General features: G+C 40.3%; 3 protein-coding genes across 3 annotated transcripts in view; 2 read left to right on the top strand and 1 right to left on the bottom strand.

The window, feature by feature from the left end:
• Window positions 1-4,578: 4,578 nt before the first annotated feature.
• Window positions 4,579-6,846, top strand: LOC106940269 (carbohydrate sulfotransferase 6-like). Its single transcript, XM_015022967.1, has one exon. It carries the CDS (start codon window positions 5,357-5,359, stop codon window positions 6,491-6,493), a length of 1,137 nt encoding a protein of 378 aa, XP_014878453.1. The 5' UTR covers window positions 4,579-5,356; the 3' UTR covers window positions 6,494-6,846.
• Window positions 6,847-10,147: 3,301 nt separating this feature from the next.
• LOC106940268 (carbohydrate sulfotransferase 5-like) lies at window positions 10,148-12,312 on the bottom strand. The gene has a single exon (XM_015022966.1). It carries the CDS (start codon window positions 12,111-12,113, stop codon window positions 10,950-10,952), a length of 1,164 nt encoding a protein of 387 aa, XP_014878452.1. The 5' UTR covers window positions 12,114-12,312; the 3' UTR covers window positions 10,148-10,949.
• Window positions 12,313-14,272: 1,960 nt separating this feature from the next.
• LOC106940267 (protein spire homolog 2-like) overlaps window positions 14,273-21,732 on the top strand; it is a 13,305-nt gene continuing 5,845 nt past the window's right edge. Inside the window, exon 1 of the mRNA XM_015022965.1 lies at window positions 14,273-14,734. Within this exon, the coding sequence (XP_014878451.1) occupies window positions 14,437-14,734 (298 nt within the window). The 5' untranslated portion in view covers window positions 14,273-14,436. The remainder of the gene's footprint in view (window positions 14,735-21,732) is intronic.

Genomic DNA, 21,732 nt, shown 5'->3' with positions numbered 1-21,732 from the left:
ATTTGTGAGTATATGAATTAAGGTTATTAGTAATTTAACTACCTTTTTTTTTGTTTGTTTTGCTTTTGTTCTACATCTACAGATGGTAGATGTAGAACCTTCATGCAGTCTGTAGACGTATTAAATAAAATGTATTTTAATTTAATTTAACTGTATTCTTTATAGTCAGAGCAGACATGATCTTCTTGTTTTGACACTGAACCTCCTTGTATAAAATGTATCTCTGATTCTTCAGTAGATATATTTCACTTGACAGACGGAATCGGCACTAAATGTGTTTTTACTTTTATTTGAGATTTTAAGTTTTGTTTCTCGCCCACCATTTTTCAGATTTTTGGTGCTTTTACTGTTTTGATTGGATTTTTGTTAGTTTTAGGTATCTGCCTTTCTGTGTATATTCCTTTTATCCCTTTGATTTTTTTAAAACAATTATATGGCAGCATTTTTTAACAAGGTTTGGTAAACATAATGGAATCCATTAAAATTCGGAGATGTTCATCTTTGTTGGAAAAGCTTGGGGATTCTGTAATGCTTATTCCACATTGTGCCTGGATGTGTTTGCTTAAAATACAATGAAGATCCAAAGCTAAGTTTTGCGTATTCATTTATTTATTTTGTTTCCCTATTTTCTCCATTGGAGCTGTGATTTTGTAATCATGTTGTTCTGTTTTAATTTAATTTTGTAAGACAAGTCGGTGAAAAACTGCAACATGAGCCCGTTAAGTTTTAATGTGTAGCTTTTATTCCTCTTTCCATTAGGCCTTGACTCATTGCTGGACTTCATATAACTTCTCCATTTCCTCCCTGATTTTTCACTTTAAGATGGTTATTGTGACTGTGAGGTACATGTACGTTTCAAACGTTTCGTCTTTCATACTTCACAACCGAGTCATCTAGAAAATTAAGTTTTAGCCTGAGACACAACGCCAACTCTTCAAACAGGTATTTCAAGAACCATTGGGCAATTATTCAAAAAGCACATTCATGATTTCTCTGAATAGATCTGATTAGCCCATTCTTTCGCTTAAGCTAAAGCTATGTGAAACATATAAGCGGCCTTACCCTTTTCTCTTCATCCTAGCACATACCAACATTCAAAGTCCTCTTTTAGCTGAGGTTGCTGCAGGATTGGTCTCCATAACAGTGACTTTGTGTGGAATAAACATACCAAAATGTGATTTGGGGTTTTATTCAAATACAGCATTGGATACATGCTATCTAAGGAGAGAACGAACACGTGCTTATAAAAATTCAGATTTCATGGGAGAATTACCCAACACAATATCTTTGAATCACCATCTGGGCGAGTTGCATCTGAACTCACAACGCAATTAAACATTAAAGTAGATGAGCTAAAGCAGCAAAAAACCAGTCCAACTATCCATCCTGTTAGTTAAAAACAATTAGCTGGGGATATAATTGTCACAGATCAACTAATAATAATAATAATAATAAAAAAAAAACTTTTATTTTGGTATTATTGTGACAGATTTCTTCTGCCTAGATAATATGATTTGCCCTGGTTTGACAGATGCACTGTCTCACAAAACTCTCAAACTGGTTTCCTGGAGATGACAATGTGTTTATTGTCTGGTTTATCCCCTGGTCTCCATAGTCACCGGATTTCAGTTCAACAAAACATCTTTGGGACGGTGGACCGAGGGATTCTGCAGGAGCTGCATGATGGACCAAAATCCCCGAGGAATGTTTTCCTTGTTGAATCTGTACATAAAAAAAAAAAAAATCAAAGCAGTTCTGAAGGCCAAAGAGGTTTAGCAAGATGCTGTCAAAGTTAGCTTAATAAATTGACTGGTACATTATTTCTCCTCATTTTAAGAAATATTAGTTTGCCAGGAATTGTACATTCCTCTAATCATACAGACGCCTACATAACATCCACAGCATGGATGGAGCTACCTACAGTAGCTCTGACGTCACTTACCTGCAAATTACCAGTAATGGTCTTTGCAGTGTGTGAGCGCCCCCCAGTGGTCAAATAGTTATTAGCTGACTGATGAGAAAAGAGGCTGAAAGTCCTTGTTGTCGAAGTCGCTCCAAACTCGGCATGCTGAAGTGAGTAAAACCTCATCAGTGCAGACAGCGTCTGCTTAGAGCAACAACAGGTTAAGTAATATTATCCGGTTAATACGGAGACATTTAAGCTGTTGCGGAACTGTTACTGCAGTATGCCTTGACATAGAAGACATTTAAAAGAAAAACTCTGACCTAGCTTAGCTGGTGATTACTAATTTGATAAAGTATCAGGTGTAGAGAGGTTGTTCTTATTCCATTAAAGCTTCCCGTGGTAAATTATTGCATATCACAGGAATGCAACGCAGATCCCCAGCAGTGTGTCGCTCATAATGCGTCGGCCATAAACAGCAACTTACTGAATATTACAGTGTATTGAATTCACAATTTACTGAAAGTAAAGTGTTCTGCAAATAAAGTAGAACTAGATGTTTATGTCGTGAAATGAGGATTAGGAAGAGTTGGTTCCTTCTTGATTTTTGTATATTTATTTCTACTCATTTATTATTATTTTTTTTACTTTACTCTGCAAAATACCAGAATTTTCAGATAAGCGTATAATTTTGTCTGTGTGATTGAAACATGTTCACCAATTAAATTAGATGTTTTTATCAGTCAGAGTAATTGAGAAGCCTTTATACCAAACACTTTATTTTACTTTTACTTGAGTGAACTTTACGTTTATGTTGAATACTGATATGGCTGTTGAGAGGTTTAAAGATTAAACCTCTCAAATATGAGAGGTTAAAAATTAAATTAAAAATTAAATATGAAAAATAAACTTAAACTGAATCGATTACTGGCCTGAAAGCAGGGTGAACTTCAAGGCGGTCTTTTGAACAAAAGGATCATCTATCACAGGATTTTATCTGTACTTTATCCTGTTTGCTTGTCCATTTACATTGCAGCTCCTTTGTGTGCATGTGCTGAGGAGACAATAAGTCTCACATCCTGCTGGCACCTCTTTCCCATCAGCCTCTCCTAGTTAAACCAGTGAAACCGAAGACATCAGAGGTAGGAATTTGTTCTCATTATGATGCTTTTTTTATTTCTTACTTACTAAATGAGGAGAGTTTTATTTGATTTATTTAGTCTTTATTTAACCAGGTGAGTTAATAAGAACAAATCCTTATCTGCATTAACGACCTGCTGGGGAGGGAAGAAACACGTACGAAGATCAAGCGGCTCACTTTTACACTGAGCAACAAATTTGAGTGTATTACTAACTAAAAGTGATCAAACTTGTAGTAAGTGGGAGATATTTCACCATAATTAGCAAGAAGATAAAAAAACATCTCTAAAGATTTCGAATCTTGTAGCAGGAGAGCCAGTTTTAATCAAATACTTCCATTTACAACTCTTAAACTTTTGTGCAGCTTTTAACATTTTTAAGGTGTCCTACACACCACTGCTTTTATTTTGCCTGGTATTTCGTCCTTACTGATGGCACTGACTGGTAAAGTTATTCCATAAATTCAGTTTTATAATTTTATAGCTTGCCGACACCATGGGAATCCCACTGAAAAACAGATTTGCTGCACTTCAACAAGAACCTGTGAGCCTTCACACACGGAGAACATTCACTCCACCTCTTCAGACCTGACGGACGGCTGAAGGACGCCTGATTAGGATGGGACCCACCGCCTATCAGGAACAGGCTGTTCCCAAACAATAAAACATCAACTGGGGAAGCAGCGACTGCTCTCCCCCCCTCCTCCCTGCTCTAGTCCCTACCCCTGCTGCACCTACTGGATCGGAGGCCTCATCTCATCCAGGCTAGGGCAGCGCATCAGAAATCTCGTCACTTAAACTGGGTTTTCTTGACTTCAGTGAGAAACTGGATCGTCACTTTTCGCCGGACACTTCTCTCCTGAGCTCCCAAAAAACATGTTTCCCAGATAAAATTACTTATTTTCTTAGTGCATAAAAACAAAACTACCTGACTCTGATTCCCCAGATTCCCCGATTCTCCAATTGTTTCTGAAGTCTGAGATTGGGTGCCAGACATTATCTTTACACCTGTCTTCTTCCAGAATGTGTCTGGCCTCCCAGCACTACAAAACAGGACGGTGCCTGTCCGGATCACCAAAAGAAAACTTACAAAAAAACAGAAAAATACAAATTACAGCGTCCTGAAATCAAACCCATCCCTTTACTAAAGGAACCTCAATCTCAGGAACTAAAACTCCCACCAGCTCACTCAAACGGGCTCTTTTAAATTTTCAGTCATTAACACCAAAAGCTTTACTAATTAATGACTTCTCCACCCAGCATAATATTGATTTCTAACAGAAACATGGTTGCTTCTGTACTAATTGAATAAGTGTCTCAGAATTACAATTTTTTTTTCCGGTGACAATAGAAAACATAAAAAAAGGGAGAGACGTGGCTTAAATTGTAACAAAATCTTAATGGGTCATTTTACCTCTTTTGAATATTTGGGTATTGAGGTAAAAGGCCATATATTTTACTTACACTCATAAAATTTGCTTGCTTGATTGGTTGATTAAAAGCAGACGTACAGATGCAGGTCCAGACTTGAAATTGTAAGCTTAAGTTTATTTCTGGTAGGCGATGAGACGGACATCTCTAGAGAGATAGTCCAACAGGAAGCTCAGATGCCAATTTTAACATCATTTGGGGCAAACGGTTGGTTCCAAAAATACTACCACATGAACAATCATGTTAATATGGACCAAAATCTCAGGAATGCTTCAGACACATTGTTGAATAAAAGCAGTTCATAATAAAATGGCCTGTTCAGTCGAGAACTTTCCTAACAGCTACCTGAAGCATTATTATAATATTTATGCTTTGTAAGCAGTAAAAGAAGGTAAATATTTAGCTTTGTTACAATGAAAGATTGTACAGGTGATGGCTCCACCCTCACATCCTGAATCCTTCTGAATTCAAGTACTCGTCTACACGTGTTTTGCTCAGTGGGTATTTTGTCTTTTTCAGACCACATTCTGTAAGCAGAAGAGATGATTATGAGTGAAAATACCAGCAAATCAGCAGTTTCTGATATTATTCCCCTGGCAACACAAGCATGACGCTTTCAAAGTAATTTAAATCCTATTTTTTTCAACCTCACTTTAACCTTCTGCATGTAGTTTTCATTTTGATGCCCAAATTTATGAAACTGGCTGAACTCATTACAATTGTACATCTAGAATTTGTTTCAACAAGCAACTGACGAATTTCTAACTCCTATTTTTTGCATGTTTTTTTTTTTTCAGAAGAAATGTGTCTGTGCACCACAAAGGATAAAAGAAGGCTGAAATAGACTTCAGATTTTGAAGCCTACATTAACATAAAGTTCACGATGATTCCCCGTTGCAGATTCAGAACCTTAATTCTCCTGGGCGTCCTGCAGGGGGCAGCAGTGGTGCTGTTCTATGACTGGTACACCAGGATCAGCCCCCGTCACTCTCCTCCCCCTGAAGGCCGCAAGGTTCACGTTTTGCTGCTGTCGTCATGGAGATCTGGTTCGTCCTTCCTGGGTCAGGTGTTCAGTCAGCACCCGTCTGTTTTCTACCTCATGGAGCCCGCGTGGCACGTGTGGACTAGAAATCACAAATCCGGGGCAAAGAGTCTCCGAGTGCCTGTGAGGGAAATGCTGTGGGGTTTATACAAGTGCGACTTCTCGCTGATCAGAGACTACCTGCCAGGAAACCCTCGTCTGTCCTCCTTTTTCATGTGGACCCGGAGTCAGGCGCTGTGCTCGCCGCCGGCCTGTCCCGTCAAATCAGCCAATGAGAGTCACTGCAGCCAAGCGTGTCACTCTGCAAGCCTGGACAAAGCGCAGGACGCCTGCACAACATACACTCATGTGGTTTTAAAAGAAACTCGCTTCTTTGAGATGGAGTCCCTTTATCCCCTTCTGCTGGACCCCAACCTGGACCTCCGAGTGGTTCATCTGGTCCGGGACCCTCGGGCGGTGATGCGGTCCAGGGAGGAGTCAGCGTACCTCCTCGACAGAGATAGCGTTATAGTCCTGGAGCACAGAAACGTGTCCGCGGCCGACAGGCAGTACGAAGTCGTACGAGAAATCTGCCGCAGTCACCTGGACATTTATGAGAGGGGGTTCCTCGACCCGCCTCCGTTTCTGGAGGGTCGCTACAAACTGGTTCGCTACGAAGACGTGGCACGAAATCCACTAACAGAGTTGAATAGTATTTATGAGTTTGTAGGTTTAAAGATGACCTATGAGGTGGAGGGATGGATCCAAAAGATGACGCATGGACGGGGGAAAGGCGGCGGGAACGTAGCTTTTAAAATCACCTCCAGGAACGCATCTGAAGTGTCGCAGGCTTGGCGCACCGTGCTGAAGCACAGCAAGGTCCAGCGCATTCAGGAGCTGTGCAAAGGCGCCATGTTGCTGCTGGGCTACAGGACGGTAGAGAGCGAAGAAGAACAGAAGAGACTCGATATCGACCTGTTGGACCCTGGGCAGCCATGAAGAGCTCAGCTTCCAGGTTAGACCAAAAAAGTAGGGGTGCACCGATTTATCGGCCGGCTGATTTCCTTAATTAGGAGATAAGTGATCGGCCGATTTTTACATGTGAAGTCGATCTTAACCACAGATACTATCAACCTCGGCAAAGGTCTAAAAATCGACCACTGTGCTTTTCTTTTCTCCAGTGAGAGAAGTTTGACTGACAAACCAGCCGACCAGGTCATGTCTGCACATTTACAGTTAACAATAGTCACCTCAATGTTGCCAATTCAACAACTTTCTTGATATATTGAGCTACATTTCAGACAAAAAAAAATGGTATTGGCCAAAATGGGAATCGGTAAGTTAGGCTTTTTTAAAAGATCGGCAATCGACCAGAAAACCGCAATCGGTGCATCCCTAAAAAAACATTATCAAAAACAAACTTAGACGCAAGTGCTGGATTCTTGTTGTGTTAAAAAAAATGTAAGTCACAGAAAAAGATGCACAGTTATTCATACTTGATAACATACTCAGAGGTTGTTTTCTGGAAAAGAATCCTGTAATTAACACACAAGTAAACTGATAAAATCAGCGCATTTCTAACTTTAATGTGCTTTTTATTAGGACTTAGAACGAACTTAGAATCCAGAAAAAACTATGTCCAGGACAGGAACATTATTTAGCAACCCAATACAAGGATGAGTACTGTCATGATCCGTGTTTCTGTGTATTTATTTTAAGGTTTTTCTGTGTTCAGTTTTTGTCCTGAGTCTCTGTTGTTTCTGCGTCTTCCCCGTTGATTGCTTCCCAGGTGTGTCTCATTCNCNGANTACCCTCCCTGTGTATTTAAGTCCACCTGTTGTCTTTGTCTCTTGTCGGGTCCTCATCTTGTCGTTGTCAGTAATTGTCTTAGTCGTCACAGTTGAACTGTATAGTCCTGTGACGGCGTTAGCTCTTGTATGTCAGTCTTATTAGTTTCAGTTGCTACCGGTATCAAGCTGTTGCTTAGTTTTCTGCCGTGCCGCTTGAACTGGACTGTTTCTGCTACTGTCTATTAAATCAATCATCATCATCACCTCTCAATCTGGGTCCTGCCTGCGTTCACTCTCACCACCTCCACCTCAACTCATGACAGTAGGACCCGACCACTAACGGTGAGGAACGCCACTTTTCATCATGGGCCCAGAGACCTGGAGCGAGTACACGGACACAGACTACCTCCAACTCCTCCAGCACTACAAGGGTCATCCGACCCTGTTCGACCTGGTTCTTGGACTATATGACCTCTATCTGCAAGAAATCATACCTCCAACCCAGCTCCGGTTCCAGCACCAGTCTCTCCGTTGTCTCCTGCACCAGCCAAACCTCCTTTCTGGATTCAAGTACAAACTTTGAATCCAGAAAAATCTACCTTAGCAACTACTTTTTAGACTCCTGTTTTCCCAACCCAGAATAGGAATTAGACCAGAGGATACTTATATTTATCGAGCAACCCTGAATAGGAGTATCTAGTTTACATACTTTGGATCAACATTATTATATCCTTTGTTTGTTTTTCTTTTTAATTCTTATAAAGCACTTTAAATTACCTTGTTGCTGAAAATGTGCTATATAATTAAAATTGCCTTACCTTTATTTTTATTTTAGCTTTTTCCCATAAAACAAGCTCCATGAACTAAAAGAAGTAAGCTAAAAATCCTAAAAATACCCTTTATTTTCATATAAGCAAATTATCTGGGAAGGAATCGTGCAGATTATGTTTCAAACCAAAACATGTACCAGATCTGTTCTCAATCTACCAAAGAAAAGGAGCATTAGTGTGTGCACGAAAGTAACAACATATATACAGTTGAAGCAGGACTGGATGGATGCAATATTTGTCAGTATATTATATTTTATACTTGCAAATCTCAGCAGTTGAGATGTTAAAACTTATTGAAGGGTGGAGAGACTCTGTGATGAAGAAAATATGAAGAACTGCATTTACAGTCACCAGACTCTATAACAAGATGTACAAATACTGGATAAATGGTCTTAGCTCATCCCTACAGAATTTTTATTTTGGGAAAATATAACTAATAATCTGCGTGATCTGGCCTGTGACTGTTGCATGTCGACAATGATTTTAATCTTTATTCTTGTTCTATATCATCAACCTGTGGATATAATTTTTTTCTCTATAATGACACATTTACATGACAGACAGCTGTATTTTAAATACAGCACCTGCTCTGCTGTATTTAAAATTGGTAATTGAATAATTGACATTCTGGCGCCACCTACTGGTAAAATTAGTTTTCCAAAGTGTGACCCTAGAGCTGTTTGTGACCTTTGGACTAATTAGTTTTGTGTGGCATCCATGGCAATTTAGACATTCCTCTCTCTTGCATGCTTAGTTTGTAGGTGTGCAGGTAAAAAGAAATGCACAATTTGTTTCTGTATTCCTTTTACTTATTTATATTCTTTTGGACCCTCAGCAGTTTTGAATTGGTGATTTTGGCCCAAGTGACAAAAAAGTTTGGAAACCAGAGCAACATAAAAACCTATCATTGTTGCAATCATGGTTAACAAGATTCATAGTCAAATTAATAATCACAACTAGCTACTGTTATGGTAGCACCTGTGAGTGAAGAATGGCCAAAAGTGACGACTAATGATGTTTTAAAAACATCAAGTGATTAGTAACTTGATGTTTGACATCATGAGCAAAATGTGTCTTAAAAAAATATCCATAAAAAATCTACCAATGGCAAAAACAGATCTTTGGTTCTGTATTATTTATGGTGAAGGGTTTCTATGGGGTTTTAAAAGGCAAATAACAATCAAAAAGTTTAAAATATTAAATTTTTTCATAATGGTTCCAAATTACATTTAGGTACAGAATAAATGTGTGTTTTTGTTCATTATTGCATCTTTTGTTGACTATTTTTCTTGCATTTTTTTTTATTATTGTTTATTAATTCATGGAGTGGTTTCATTGTTTTTCCTTTTGCTTTGCAACAAATCTGTAAGTCACGGACTTTAACCCTCTGTGAATCCTTAAAAAAATGCTGATTGTGGAATAAGGAAGTAAAGTGAAAATGCTATTTTCCCTTATTCAATGATGCATATTAGTTATCAATTCAATTATTTAGTTATTTATATTTAACTATTTAGATTTTGGTAAATTTTATGCCCTTCATAGAGTTTTTAGTCTCATTACACCACATTAAATGTTTTGCTGTTGGAGGTTTAGTTGTCATACGTTAAACTCTGAGTTGGGTTTTTGTGCAGCTGAATGTTGTGGCTAAGAAAAGGTTTAATCCTAATTTCGTAAAATTCTGGCAGGTTATAAATGTTGGCTAAATTTTCACTTGCCATAGTGTTTTCTGTCATGTTTTACAATTTAATTTCAAACTAAATGTTGCAATCTGTGTCCCTTTGACTTCTTATTGAGTCTTTGACTCCAAACTCAACATGCATACTTTGAATGCACTGTTATTGCATTCATTTCCTTATTTCAGCATAAGGAAATTCAATATTTTTGTCCGTTGAAGATATTTTTCATGGGATGTATAAATTATGGTGTGGCTTTATTATTGTGCCATGTGTAGGACAAGAAATAAATATTTCTTTTGACATCTTTTTAATGACAAAACATAAAATGTGATCAGATTCAATGCTTTAGTATTGTGTTTATTTTTTTAAAAATGGCCTCAAGCATTAAAATTGGTTCATATTTCAGTAATTTTGCAAAGATTCAGTGTATTGCGAGAACTTTAAAAAACGTTTAAAAGAAAAGAACTGGAGAAAATATGTTGACACAAAATAATAGTATGGCAACTTGGAAGGAGCTTTTTTTTGTCCAAAGGAGACAAGCGGCTATTCACAAAGTATTTGTGAGACTCGGGATCCACATTGCTGGCAATCCAGTCGAAAGTTTCCACAGTCAATGATGCGGATGTAAAAGGATCCCCAACCAAATTATCGAGTGCATAAAAATGAGCATACTTTCCAAAAGTCTTGCATTTCTGTTTAAAACATTTGGTTTACATGATATTACAACAAATAATAGGTTTTAAATATCCCATTCTATTTATAAATGCTTATATATTAAGTTTTCTCTGTGAAATGAGAAAAACTATTGAACTTTACAAACGTTTCACATTAGTCGATATGCACCTTGTATTTTTGACTTTGCTCAAGAAGTAAAAACTGATCAGAATTACTGTTGCTGTTGACTTTCAGTCTATGTCACAATAAAGTCCTTTCTAGTGGCTAGACAGTTTGCTCCACCGTGCATTTCCTGCGGGTTTGTCGTGACAACATAAACTCAGCTTGTCATGCAATACTCCTGGCTTTATGAACTCAGTCAAATGAGATGACAGGTCATTTGACTGTGTGTGAAGGTTTGTAGTTGTCAGAAATGTAGCAAAAACATGGTTGGTGTATAGAGAGCCAGTGGGGCGTCTGAGCAGTTTTGGTGATAATCCAAGGTTCATGTCTTCTTCGTTGACCCCCATCTGAACTCCAGCGGAACCAGCAGATCTATGTCGAGTCTCTTCTGTTCTTTTTCGCTGTCAACTGTCCGGTAGCCGAGCAGCGACATGGCCCCTTTGCACAGCTCCTGAATGCGTTTGACCTTGCTGTGTTGCAGCACGGTGCGCCACGCCTGTGACACCTCGATGGCATTCCTAGAGGTGATCTGGAAAGCCTCTTTCTTGCTGCCTTTCCCTTTTCCGTGGGTCACCTTGTAGATCCATTCCTCCATTTGTTTAGTCATCTTCAAGCCTACAAACTTATAAATGTCGTTCATCTCCTTCAGCGGGTTGCGTGCCACATCTTCATACCGAATCCTTTTGTAGCGACCTTCCAGAAAAGGAGGTGGCTTCAGGATTGCTCTTTCGTTGATGCGTATGTGGCTTCTGCAGATCTCCTGCATCACTTTGTAGTTGTTCTCAGCCGCTGGCACGTTTCGGTGCTCCAGAATGATGGCGTTGTCCCTCCTCAACACTTTGGCTGATTCCTCTCTCGACCGTATCACGGCCCGCGGGTCTCGAACAAGATGAACGATGCGGATGTTCAAGTTTGGGTCTTGCAGAAGGGGATAAAGGGATTCCAGCTCAAAAAATCGCACTTCTTTAATTACGAGATGAGAGTATCCACGACAGGTTTCTTCCACTTTCTTCATGTCCTGAGCATGGCATATCTGGCGGCACTGAGTGTCATTGGTGGCCGTAAGGGGACAGGCCGGCGGCGAGCACAGTGCCCGGCTGTGAGTCCACATGAACATGGAGGACACGCTGCGTTTCTCTGGAAGGTAGGAACCCATCACAGAAAAGTCACAGCGGTATAAATGCCGTAAGAGATCCCTCACTGCTATTCGGTGAGCCTGCGCGCCAGACGTCCACTTTTTGGTCCAGACGTGCCAAGCGGGCTCTGAGAGGTAGAAAACGGACGGGTGCTGACTGAAAACCTGACCCAGAAAGGATGAACCCGACCGCCACGAGGACAGCAGCAAAACGTGAACTTTGGGGCCTGCGGGAGCGAAGTTGCAGGGGCCGAAGTGAACGAACCAGCTGCAAAGGAGAACCACTGCCGCCCCGTGCACGATGATCAGGGTAGTCGCGGTTTTGGGGTTGAATCTGTTCTGGCGGCACATTGCTGCAGTTTAATTTCAGGTCTCAGTTGATCTGAGGTCGCCGTGTTTTCTGTGGAAAAAAAAAAAAACAGACAAAAGAAAAGCATGACGAACTGGTTCTTTTTTCTTAATGCACATACAGCAAATTACTCTACTAGAAGAATATGTGTTTTGGTTTAAGTTCAGCACAGAGAAGCTAGAAATGGAGAATATCTCTTCTGATATTTCCAAGGTTTTTTTTCCCTAATGATTTATGTTTTACACATCCAGTATCAGATTCTGACAGCAGGTAACCTTAAATAAAATGATCTAGTTTTAACAATATCAAAAAAAAGTTATAAAGTTCCAACATATGACATTACCTAATTGCCTTTATTTATAAGAACATAAATCAATCCTACAATTAAGATTTTGACATATACTCATTCCGTTTATTTATATATTTGTAGCTGATCTTTAATATCTGTTTTGACAATACTGAGAAATTAAAATAAACAGTAAGACCTAATAGCTAATAACTAATGTTTTTTTTCAGGTGAGGAATAAATAAGGGCATTTGTTTCCACTTACAAAGCCTGACATTGCATTGCTCATAGCATATAGAAGAAGGTTTGAACTGCAGATATTTATTGGTGCTCCTGTCCTGATTGTTTAAGTGACTGTGGTCACCAAGGCTGAAGTCCAAAAAACACTTGCCTGAAGCTTCCAGGAAGAAGACTGTAGCAGCTCCTGAGTCTGGTCTGGAGTCTGAGAAGGTCTAAAATGATTTTTAAATCCACAGTAGGAAAAACAACCACTGTGTCCAGGTCCGGCTGTCCAACCAAGCACGTTCACCCTGAAAGCAACACTGAGATGCTAAAATAAATAAATAAATAAAAAGGTCTCCAAAAGCCACAGGACCAACAGCACGTCTCTTTTGTTTTCAACTAATACCTCTATGGGAAATACATAAATTGGAGAAAGTCTGCAACTGAACGACTGAATGCTTTGCTTCAGCAGCTTTATGGAAAATGATGTCTTGCATGTCTACAACAGCATACTGTCTGACTTATTTAGGATTGTGTTACGCGCTGACTCAGCAGATTTGCTTAATAAGGTGCAACATTTCAAACCTGTAAGGCCGGTTTCCTCCTGACTTCCTCCTGCCTGGTTCTGTAGCATCCATGTATTTTACAAGTGCATTTGAATGTAATTATGTAAAATCAATTTAATTAGTGTTGATAATGTTTCCATTTTCTTTGTTTTTTTTTTTCTCCCATACCTGCTGTTTTTATTTTTATAGCACAATATTAACAGGCTAAAAAAATTAAAATGCCCTAAACTTCTTAGCAGCGGTGACGTCATCCAGAGACTCTCCCCTGCTGGATATTGTAACTCCAGAGGGCGCTGTTGCCTCTCCGCAAATTCCAATTAAAAACAATGAAAATTCACAGTACAGCTGAAAAAAATTGAATATTGTGAAAAAATGCATTTTAAAAAAAAAATTACATATTTCAGAAAGTGAAATTTGTATATCATATAAATTCATTACATATATGGAGTGACATATTTGAAGTCTTTATTGACATTTGGATGATTCTAAATGTTGAAAACTCAAAATTCAGTGTTTCATGACATTAGAATATTGTTTAAAAAATTTTATTATACTCATGCATGGGTTTAAAATGTGAAATTCGTCATGTCAAGCTGCTCCTGAACAACAGACAGCATGAGAAGCATCTTATCCGGGATGAGGAGAAAAAGAACTGGACTATTTCTCAGTTCATCTTTAATATCTAATTTAACTGTTTAAAACTCATTAGTGACAACAATGAATGTTAAACTGTTGCATTTAACTCCACCCATCTTCCCTTCAGCTCTGACTAGCTCCACTGGTCCTGTTGAATAAGAGTATCCCCACAGCATGATGGCGCCATCACCATGTTTCATGGTATTGATGGTTTCCTCAAGGAGATCTGCAATGACAGTTTTCCTGTGCTGTCTGTAGAACCTGCAGGCTCTGAATATACATGTATGTCCAAAAAACATACATTAGAAAATGCCACTGAGGAAAAGACCTTAAGTTCTGGCTTAAAAGTTGTAACTTTTTCTTTAAATAAAGAAATTTATTCCAGTTTAGTCACCGATTTTATTTTGCCATTTAAAAATGCTTTTATTTTTGTAAGGCGCCAAACCGGATGTAGTTGTGTCCACTCGTTGCCTTGACAGCACAGGAGATAACGCGGTGCAGCTGCGGTAGTAGACGACACATCAAGCGGTACGCAGGAGACCGGGCCAAGCAGCGCTCGGCGTCAATGTCCCCGCTGCTCACGAAGTGAAGCATGGGCTCCGCGGCATCGCAGTCATGGCCAGATCCACCAACCGAAGCGCAGAGGACGGGGATCCCCGTGTAACCGCCCCCACGGACCGCGCGGAGGTGCGGGACCTGGCCGAGCCCCGGGAGCTGTCTTTGGAGGAGGTGCTGAAGTCCTACGAGCAGCCCATCAACGAGGAGCAGGCATGGGCGGTGTGCTACCAGTGCTGCAGCGGGCTCAGGGTGCCCCGCCCGCCGTCCGGGAGACCCGGTCGGGTGAAGGACCCGTCCTCTATCCTCCTGCACCGGGACGGAACCGTGTCTTTAAAGGAGGAGCCGCAACCCGACGGTAGGACCGAACCCCAACTGTTCCTATCCCCCCCAAACTTACATCCTGAATCAAAACAAACGCGGGAAACCATCATTAAACCAGGTCTAATAGTTTTTAAAATGTAGGTTATAATTAAACTCCCAACACCTAAATATCCTTTTTAATATTCGGCAAAAAAAAAAAAAAAATCATCCGCTTATTAGTTTGAAAACAGTTTGAGTACTGAAGTCTGCAAAGTGTACTAATAAACTACGGGTTGTAAGAATTACAGTAATGTTGCGGAATTTAATAGTAATATTAAATCTCTCATTGGAAACCTTAAATAATGGTTTTTACTTTGGACATTGTGGGGGGGAAAGCAGCTCTTTCTTAAATTAAGTGGTTTTCCAGGGAAGTTTGGCACAGAGGAACAATTCCCTTCCCAGCTGGAATTCACATTTCCGCCTTATCTTGTGCTTTAGTATTTCAAATTCTTTTAAAACAAAGTGAAATTTACTCGTGCAATGCATATTTAGAATAATCTCACATCCACTGCCAACAGGGATGACTGTGTGCCGGTAAATGATTAATTATTCAAAGAGTAAAGCTTTACCCGAGCTTCCTTTCATTCAAGAACCGTTTTTAGAGACGAGCAAATGTGGATCGAAGCAAACAAGGTTTTAGCGCAGTCTCCTAGTTTTCCGAAATTCCCGTTTGAATTGAGCTTGCACCGACATAATATCTTCCCGGATGTGAAGTATTTATGTCCTCACTGCGGTGTAGGAGATCTGCTCCAGAGTCTGCATGGAGACAACTGGAGGCCAAACTATGTGTGCATATTTAACCATCTGTGGAAGACTTAAAACCACGTTTTAAGGAGCTACAGTGCTCTACAGAGAGATGCATACACCTTGATTTTTTTCTTCTTCCACAAACTCCATCAGCATCTGCGTGAAGTGGAGAGAGAAATATTTATTATTATTTTTTTACAGGGTAAACTTTGTATTTGCCCCCCACTTACTCTGATTCTTTGAAAATAAAATCTATCTTAACCAGCTGTACTCAAGAAGAAGCCAACTGATTGATTCCACTAGTGTTTATTAATTTAATGGCATATGGATTGCAGAGTTTGTTGGAAAACCTTAGTGAACAAACCTAAAAGTAAAGTTGTGGAGAACTTTAGAGCCCATTTGAACGTCTCAAAACGTATCTGTCGGGCAAAGAGAGAGCAGAAGCAGAAGCACCAGAGATCCGTTCCCAGGACAGTCAGAAGATTAGCCGATTTTAAAGTTTGCTGAAAGTGATGTTCACTCTCCAGCAGGAAAATGGCTCTAAGCATGCAGCCAGAACTATAATGGTTTAGAACAAAAAGTCTTTCACTGCATCTAATCAAGCTGTTAATGTGGCGCCAATAATGAAAAGAGGCATTTTAACTTTTATGTGCAATCATTGCACAAGCAGTTACAGGGGTATTGTTTGCCTGGTAGAGCGAACACTTGTAAACTTGTAGATGCGTTAAAAAGACATTGAAACTTCCTGACTAACGATGAGTAGATTCTCCTCAGAGATCCCTCTGGGGGAAGGAGAAGTATCCTGGTGTTTCTGACGCCAGTGAACGCATCGGTGGCGTCAGTGTTGGGTTTTTTATTTGGATTACTTCTTCACATGCCTTCAGACATGTGCGCTGGTTCACAAAAACCTTTATTGGTTTTCTGTGGTAATATTATGACCTTCAGCCAGGTTAATCTGCTTTCTGCATACACTGAGAAAAAAGAACAGGTGATCCAACTTTAATATACTGTGCTAACTAGTGACAAATAATCATATGAAGTTATTAAGTTAAGTTTATTAGGTTGTAAATGAAATAAAGTAAGTCTGACAAACTTTATTCAATTACTTGTGACCAATTAACACATTTTTTTTTAAGTTGGAGCTCCATTCTGTTTTTATTTTCAGTGCACCTTAGTAAAAAAAAAACAAAAAAAAACCGATAAGATATAAAGTTGAGTTTCTAAAAATGAACAGACGGTCACCGTGCTTGTGGTTGTGGTTTCCATGCCAATCTATCACTGCTAGATATCTTCAAGTAAAACGTTCCCACTTTCCCGTTATCACATTTCTCCTGTCCTCTTGTGTGCTCACAAGCACGAAAACATGAAATAATCCTCACATCATCGGGGACGGTGGGCCTCTCCTCCTTCTCTGCTGTTTCCTCCGGCATCGCCAGCCTCCTCGGATTTGATGCCGGATTTGATGGTAAACACGAGAGCCGGTGTGCAGTTTTTCAGACGCTGCTGACATCAGCTGTGGCTCTGACTCTCCCCCCATCAGATGGAGCACAAATCTGAGCCCAAGCAGCCGTCGTAACATGAGCCGCGGTGCCGCAACGGGCCCATAAAAAGGCTGAATTGTTACGACGCAGCTGCATAGGAGCGCTCATCAGCCACCTGCCATCTGGAGCTCGGCGCCAGAGATCCGTCTCTGCAGTTTTGGTGGAAAAATAACAATATGGGGGAGTGTAGTCTAGTGGCAGCTTGTAAAGATTTCATGGGCTATAGCAGATATGTCTGAAATAATAAATGTGGTGTTAAATTCATTGCTGCAGACTTTAGATGGATTCAAATGAAGTTTTGCGCTCCAGTTCTCCAAAGTACCAGAACTTCTCCTATACATGTGTTCAAATTTGAAAGTGTTTTAAGATTATTTAATCCCAAGGTTCTCAAACTGTGGTACCAACCTGGTTGCCTTTTATTTGAACAGTAAATGCAGTATGACGCACCAACAACCAAAACAAAGTTGGAGCACATTGATCTATGCTTCAGCAGGTTTTCTTAAAAGGACTTCCTGAACTTCCTATAATGATTATACCGTGAACAGTGTCTTGAGCTATGGTCTAATTTCAGACAAATATTTTTGTTCAAAAGTGCTTATTCAAGGAGGAAGATGTTTTTGAGTCTTTTAGTCTTTGTAGCAAGTCTGGCTGAAGACTTTGTGGTCACAGGATCCACTGATCCCTGTTTAGAAGAATCTGGAAATCCTGTTGTCATTTCAAACCCAGACCGTATTAAAGAATGTAAATATGCCTACTCAATCACAACACCCTCACTGTATGAATTTGGACTCAACCTCTGGCAGCAGTGAGGTTTTATTTTCTCATCTGTTTAACTTGAACAATCCTCTTTCAGCTTCCTCTGAGCTGTAATCTAATCTGAAAGCTCTAAGCAGAGGTTGTGGAGTAACTGGACTTTAAATAGCTCTAATCTTTGCTCTGAGTCATTGGAGCTCTTATATAAACTCCAGAGATTGAGATTCGTCTTGATTCTCTTACACAGAAGGTCCTCAGGAAGTCAAGGTCCACATATAAAAATGGCTCCTGCCAGGTAAAAGCCATTTGCACCACAGACCTTATCCACCAAGAAACCAAAGCAGCTCATTGTTGACTGTGATAGTTTGCATTCAGTTAGGAAACTGAATGCAAATCAGTACGGATTTACTGATTATCTCATTTTAGTCTTTGCATTTCTTGAGAAAAAGGTTTGACAACGAGATAAAAAGTCCAAAATGAAACAGTCACGCCTTTTAAACTGCACATATTAGGCGTGACTGTTGCTTTTAGGTGCATAGGTGTATAGATAAAGGCTGATGAAGTCATTTTATGAGTATAGTCGTACACTGACAGTGATAGTTCTATGATAAAAGCCTTGTAAAGTTTTACATGATCTCAGTTTTGTTTTACCTCATAAAATCTGCCCAGAAGAGACGAGAGCTCACATAGGATACAGTTTTTTTTCTTTGCAGAACTTCCAGCATCTATAGATCGGTTAGATGCTGCAGGTTCAAATATCAGAAAATGAGAAATATGTTGAAAAGTGTAAAAGCATTCTTGACTGAACTTGAGCTGTCTGGCAAAAACGGTGTCTAAGTATGAAAATGCTCCAAAATACCAGTGAAATACGCCAGTTTGTGGTTATTAAAGGATACTATGGGGAAAGTTAAAGGAGAATGAATACTTTACAATGTCAAGTATTGGGTTTATTTACATTTGGCTTTTAAAAAAACAAAAAACAAAAAACTGAGCAGCAAGTGTCTTAAAGATCAGAAAACATCACAATCATCACAGGTAACACCCAGCAGCTTTTTCCTGCGCTGACATCTGAATCTCTTTTTTTAGATTTGGTGGATTTATGGCCGTGGCTCCAGCTCATGTAACGGCTGCTTTCACACTTTCCTATTTCTTCTGTACTGTTTGCCTCCTCTGATCACTCATTATCAAACCTGTTCCTCTGAACCCGGTTTGCTTTTTCTTCCGTCACATTTCTCCTTCCTTATTTCCATGGCAACAGGAGGCAAAGTCCACACTGGGGGAGCTTTTGAGTTACTGCGTCTTAACGAAGGAAACGGAGAGGTGTCGGGCTTCTGAGGATGAAAGCGATCCGTCATTAGCCGGAGTAAACTGCGTGTGACTGACAGCAAGGAGTTCTGCCAGGTCCAGCAGGACTTATCGTCGTGTCTACCGGAGAAATTGGGAACCCGAGGTTATGTTTACGTTTTGGTTGGCAGAAACATGCTCCGCGTAGATGACACAGGCCGTCTGTCTTTATGTATAAGGTTGTTATTCTCTGTGATAAAAAAATCTGTCTCCTCTGTTTGAGCCAGGCGCGGGGGTCTACAGCTTGTGGGTGTTTATTTCCTCCACAGTGACTTTGAATCCCACGGGCTAAAAGCCATGCAGAAATGAGCGAATATAAATGTAGTAAGAAGGACTCGTTTGGGCAGTCGCTCTGTTTTTATGTTCCATATCTGCTTTGACTTTCCACAACAGAATGACACTAATGATGAGATGGGATGGGAGTCTGAGTTTGAGATACGGATCATGATTGAAAGAACAAGATCTTGGATGCAAAGAGGTGAAATGAGCTTCCTCCGCAGAGCTGGCTGAGCTGTAGGATTTTAGGCATTCGGTTGAGGCGTTCTGTCCAATGTCTCACCACGGGTGTGTTGCGCCAAGGACCAGGACCAGGCTTGATGTCGGCTCACTCAAATTTCTTTTAATCGTGTAATTGTTGGGTACAAATTGATATATGGTTTGTTTATAACAGCCGTGGTGCATGAAATGTCATCTTTCCAAAAAATTCAAATGTTTCCATAACTTACCCAGGCGTGCATTGCTGCAGTTCAACCACTGAAACACACCATAAACCCAGGAGGAGTGGAGCATGCAGCCAGATCTTCTGTTGTTTGATTGGACTTGCCTGCAGTCTGGAATCTGAATCATTTTCAAATACTTGAGTTTTGTTTATATCCACGGAAATCCATCAGTATTAAAATCCCTCAGGTTATTTGGACCCATGAGTTTCACTTAAAGTATTATGTTTGGAAAACCTGCATTAGATAATAAACACTCCCCAAAAATAGGTTACTGCTCCTTTAAACCTTCTCTAAAGCCTGATCCAGGTTAGCTCTGACTATCGTTAGCTCTGGATGGATAAGGCATCGCTGGGCTATTGTGTTGTGGATAATTTATTTGCATTTTTGAGGGCAGAGCTGTAGGTGTCCTGGAGGCTCTCGGTTAACAAAATTTTAACATTTCTGATAAATTTGCATGCCAGTGCACCCCTTAATTAGACGAAAGCATATTTATGTGTTAGGTTGGTCCAGTCAAAGTCCATGACCTATAAAACCGATTAAGAAATCTGTTCAAAGACATGAAACTTGTTCACTCTTCCTCTCTGCTTAATCTGAGTTTGATCTATTTTCAAGTTCAACACCAAAAAAACTCTCATTTGTATTAGTGTCAGAAAAAGTTTGTAAAAACTATTAAATCACCGTGTTAGAATACAAATGCATGCCGCACCTTTCAGAATTTTATTTGTCCTTTTGCACCCACTCAGAATCGCCCGCTGCTTTGTGTCGGCCTGTCACTTAAAATCCCAATAAGCCATCTTGATGTTTATGGCTGAAACGTACTGAGGAAAAAGGAAAGTTTAAGGGGTGGGAATACTTTTGCAAGGTGCTGTAAGGAGTGGCTCAGCTCAAAGAAGATAACCGGTCCATTCGCAGCCGCCTCCCGTTTTCCAGAGCGCATGGCTTGCTGTGTGTTTTTCCCAGGAGCTGAGCTGCAGGGCTGCTGTGGGATTTTCACTGCAGATTCTTTCCCTCTTTTGTGTTCACCGGGCCGTAGCTGTGGGAAGGTATCATCGGTTTCACTCCGTGACCCGGGCCCTGCATTATTGCGGACCTGCCCGACAGGTTTTACAGGGCTTCATGTTGTCGTCTCCTTCCTGAGTGGAGGGCTTTGTAATGGACTCTCCTTTTGTTGCTGATGGAAGCAGCGTCTCTTTTCGCACAGGAAACGGGCCGAGGCTCTGCTGGTCGATGCGCTCACTCACGCCCTTCTGCCAGCGCTTTGTTGTAGACAGCGAAAGATGCCAACTGCTTCCTGCAGCACAAGCAGACCTACAGGGCAAAAACCCGATTCACCGCCCCGAGAGTCCGACTGTCAGTGGTGCAGACACCTTTACTAACAATGTGTCATCTTTAAATAACCTGCAGCCCAAAGTTGCTGAAGTCTTAGAAATGTGGTTTTATCTTTTAACTCAGAATTATCCGTTTAACTAAATGAAATGATAATGAATCTGGTTAAGCATAAAACACAGGAATGTAGAACAGTTCTAATATTTTAGAGTTTATTACTCAGACATCTTTGATAATAAACACTGTGTAGTTGCTGCCTTCAGTTTCCCGTTTTCTACAATATGTTTTAAGTTTCCTGATGAATAGCCTCGCATCTTTTCTCCCTGATCTATATTTGTGTTCGTCCAGTCTCCCGTTTGTCCGCTGAGTTGCTGATAAAGAGTTTCAGGCCTCCTCGGGTGTTGCTACTGACATCTGAGCCAAGAGGAAAGGCTTGCTTGACTCTTTGACACGGGTACACCAAGCTAACCCGTCTGCGGTCAAAAACTCCAGTTCAGATGAGCTAAATGGAGTCAAAGAACCACAGTTCCAGCAACAGGAGCTTTAAAGTTATTTGAGATTGT

The sequence above is a fragment of the Poecilia latipinna genome, unplaced genomic scaffold, assembly GCF_001443285.1.
Source record: "Poecilia latipinna isolate Pla-1442-1.1 unplaced genomic scaffold, P_latipinna-1.0 Scaffold3154, whole genome shotgun sequence".
Classification (NCBI taxonomy): Eukaryota; Metazoa; Chordata; class Actinopteri; order Cyprinodontiformes; family Poeciliidae; genus Poecilia; species Poecilia latipinna.
Note: the sequence above shows the minus strand (reverse complement) of the source record. Positions and strands in the feature narration are given on the sequence as shown.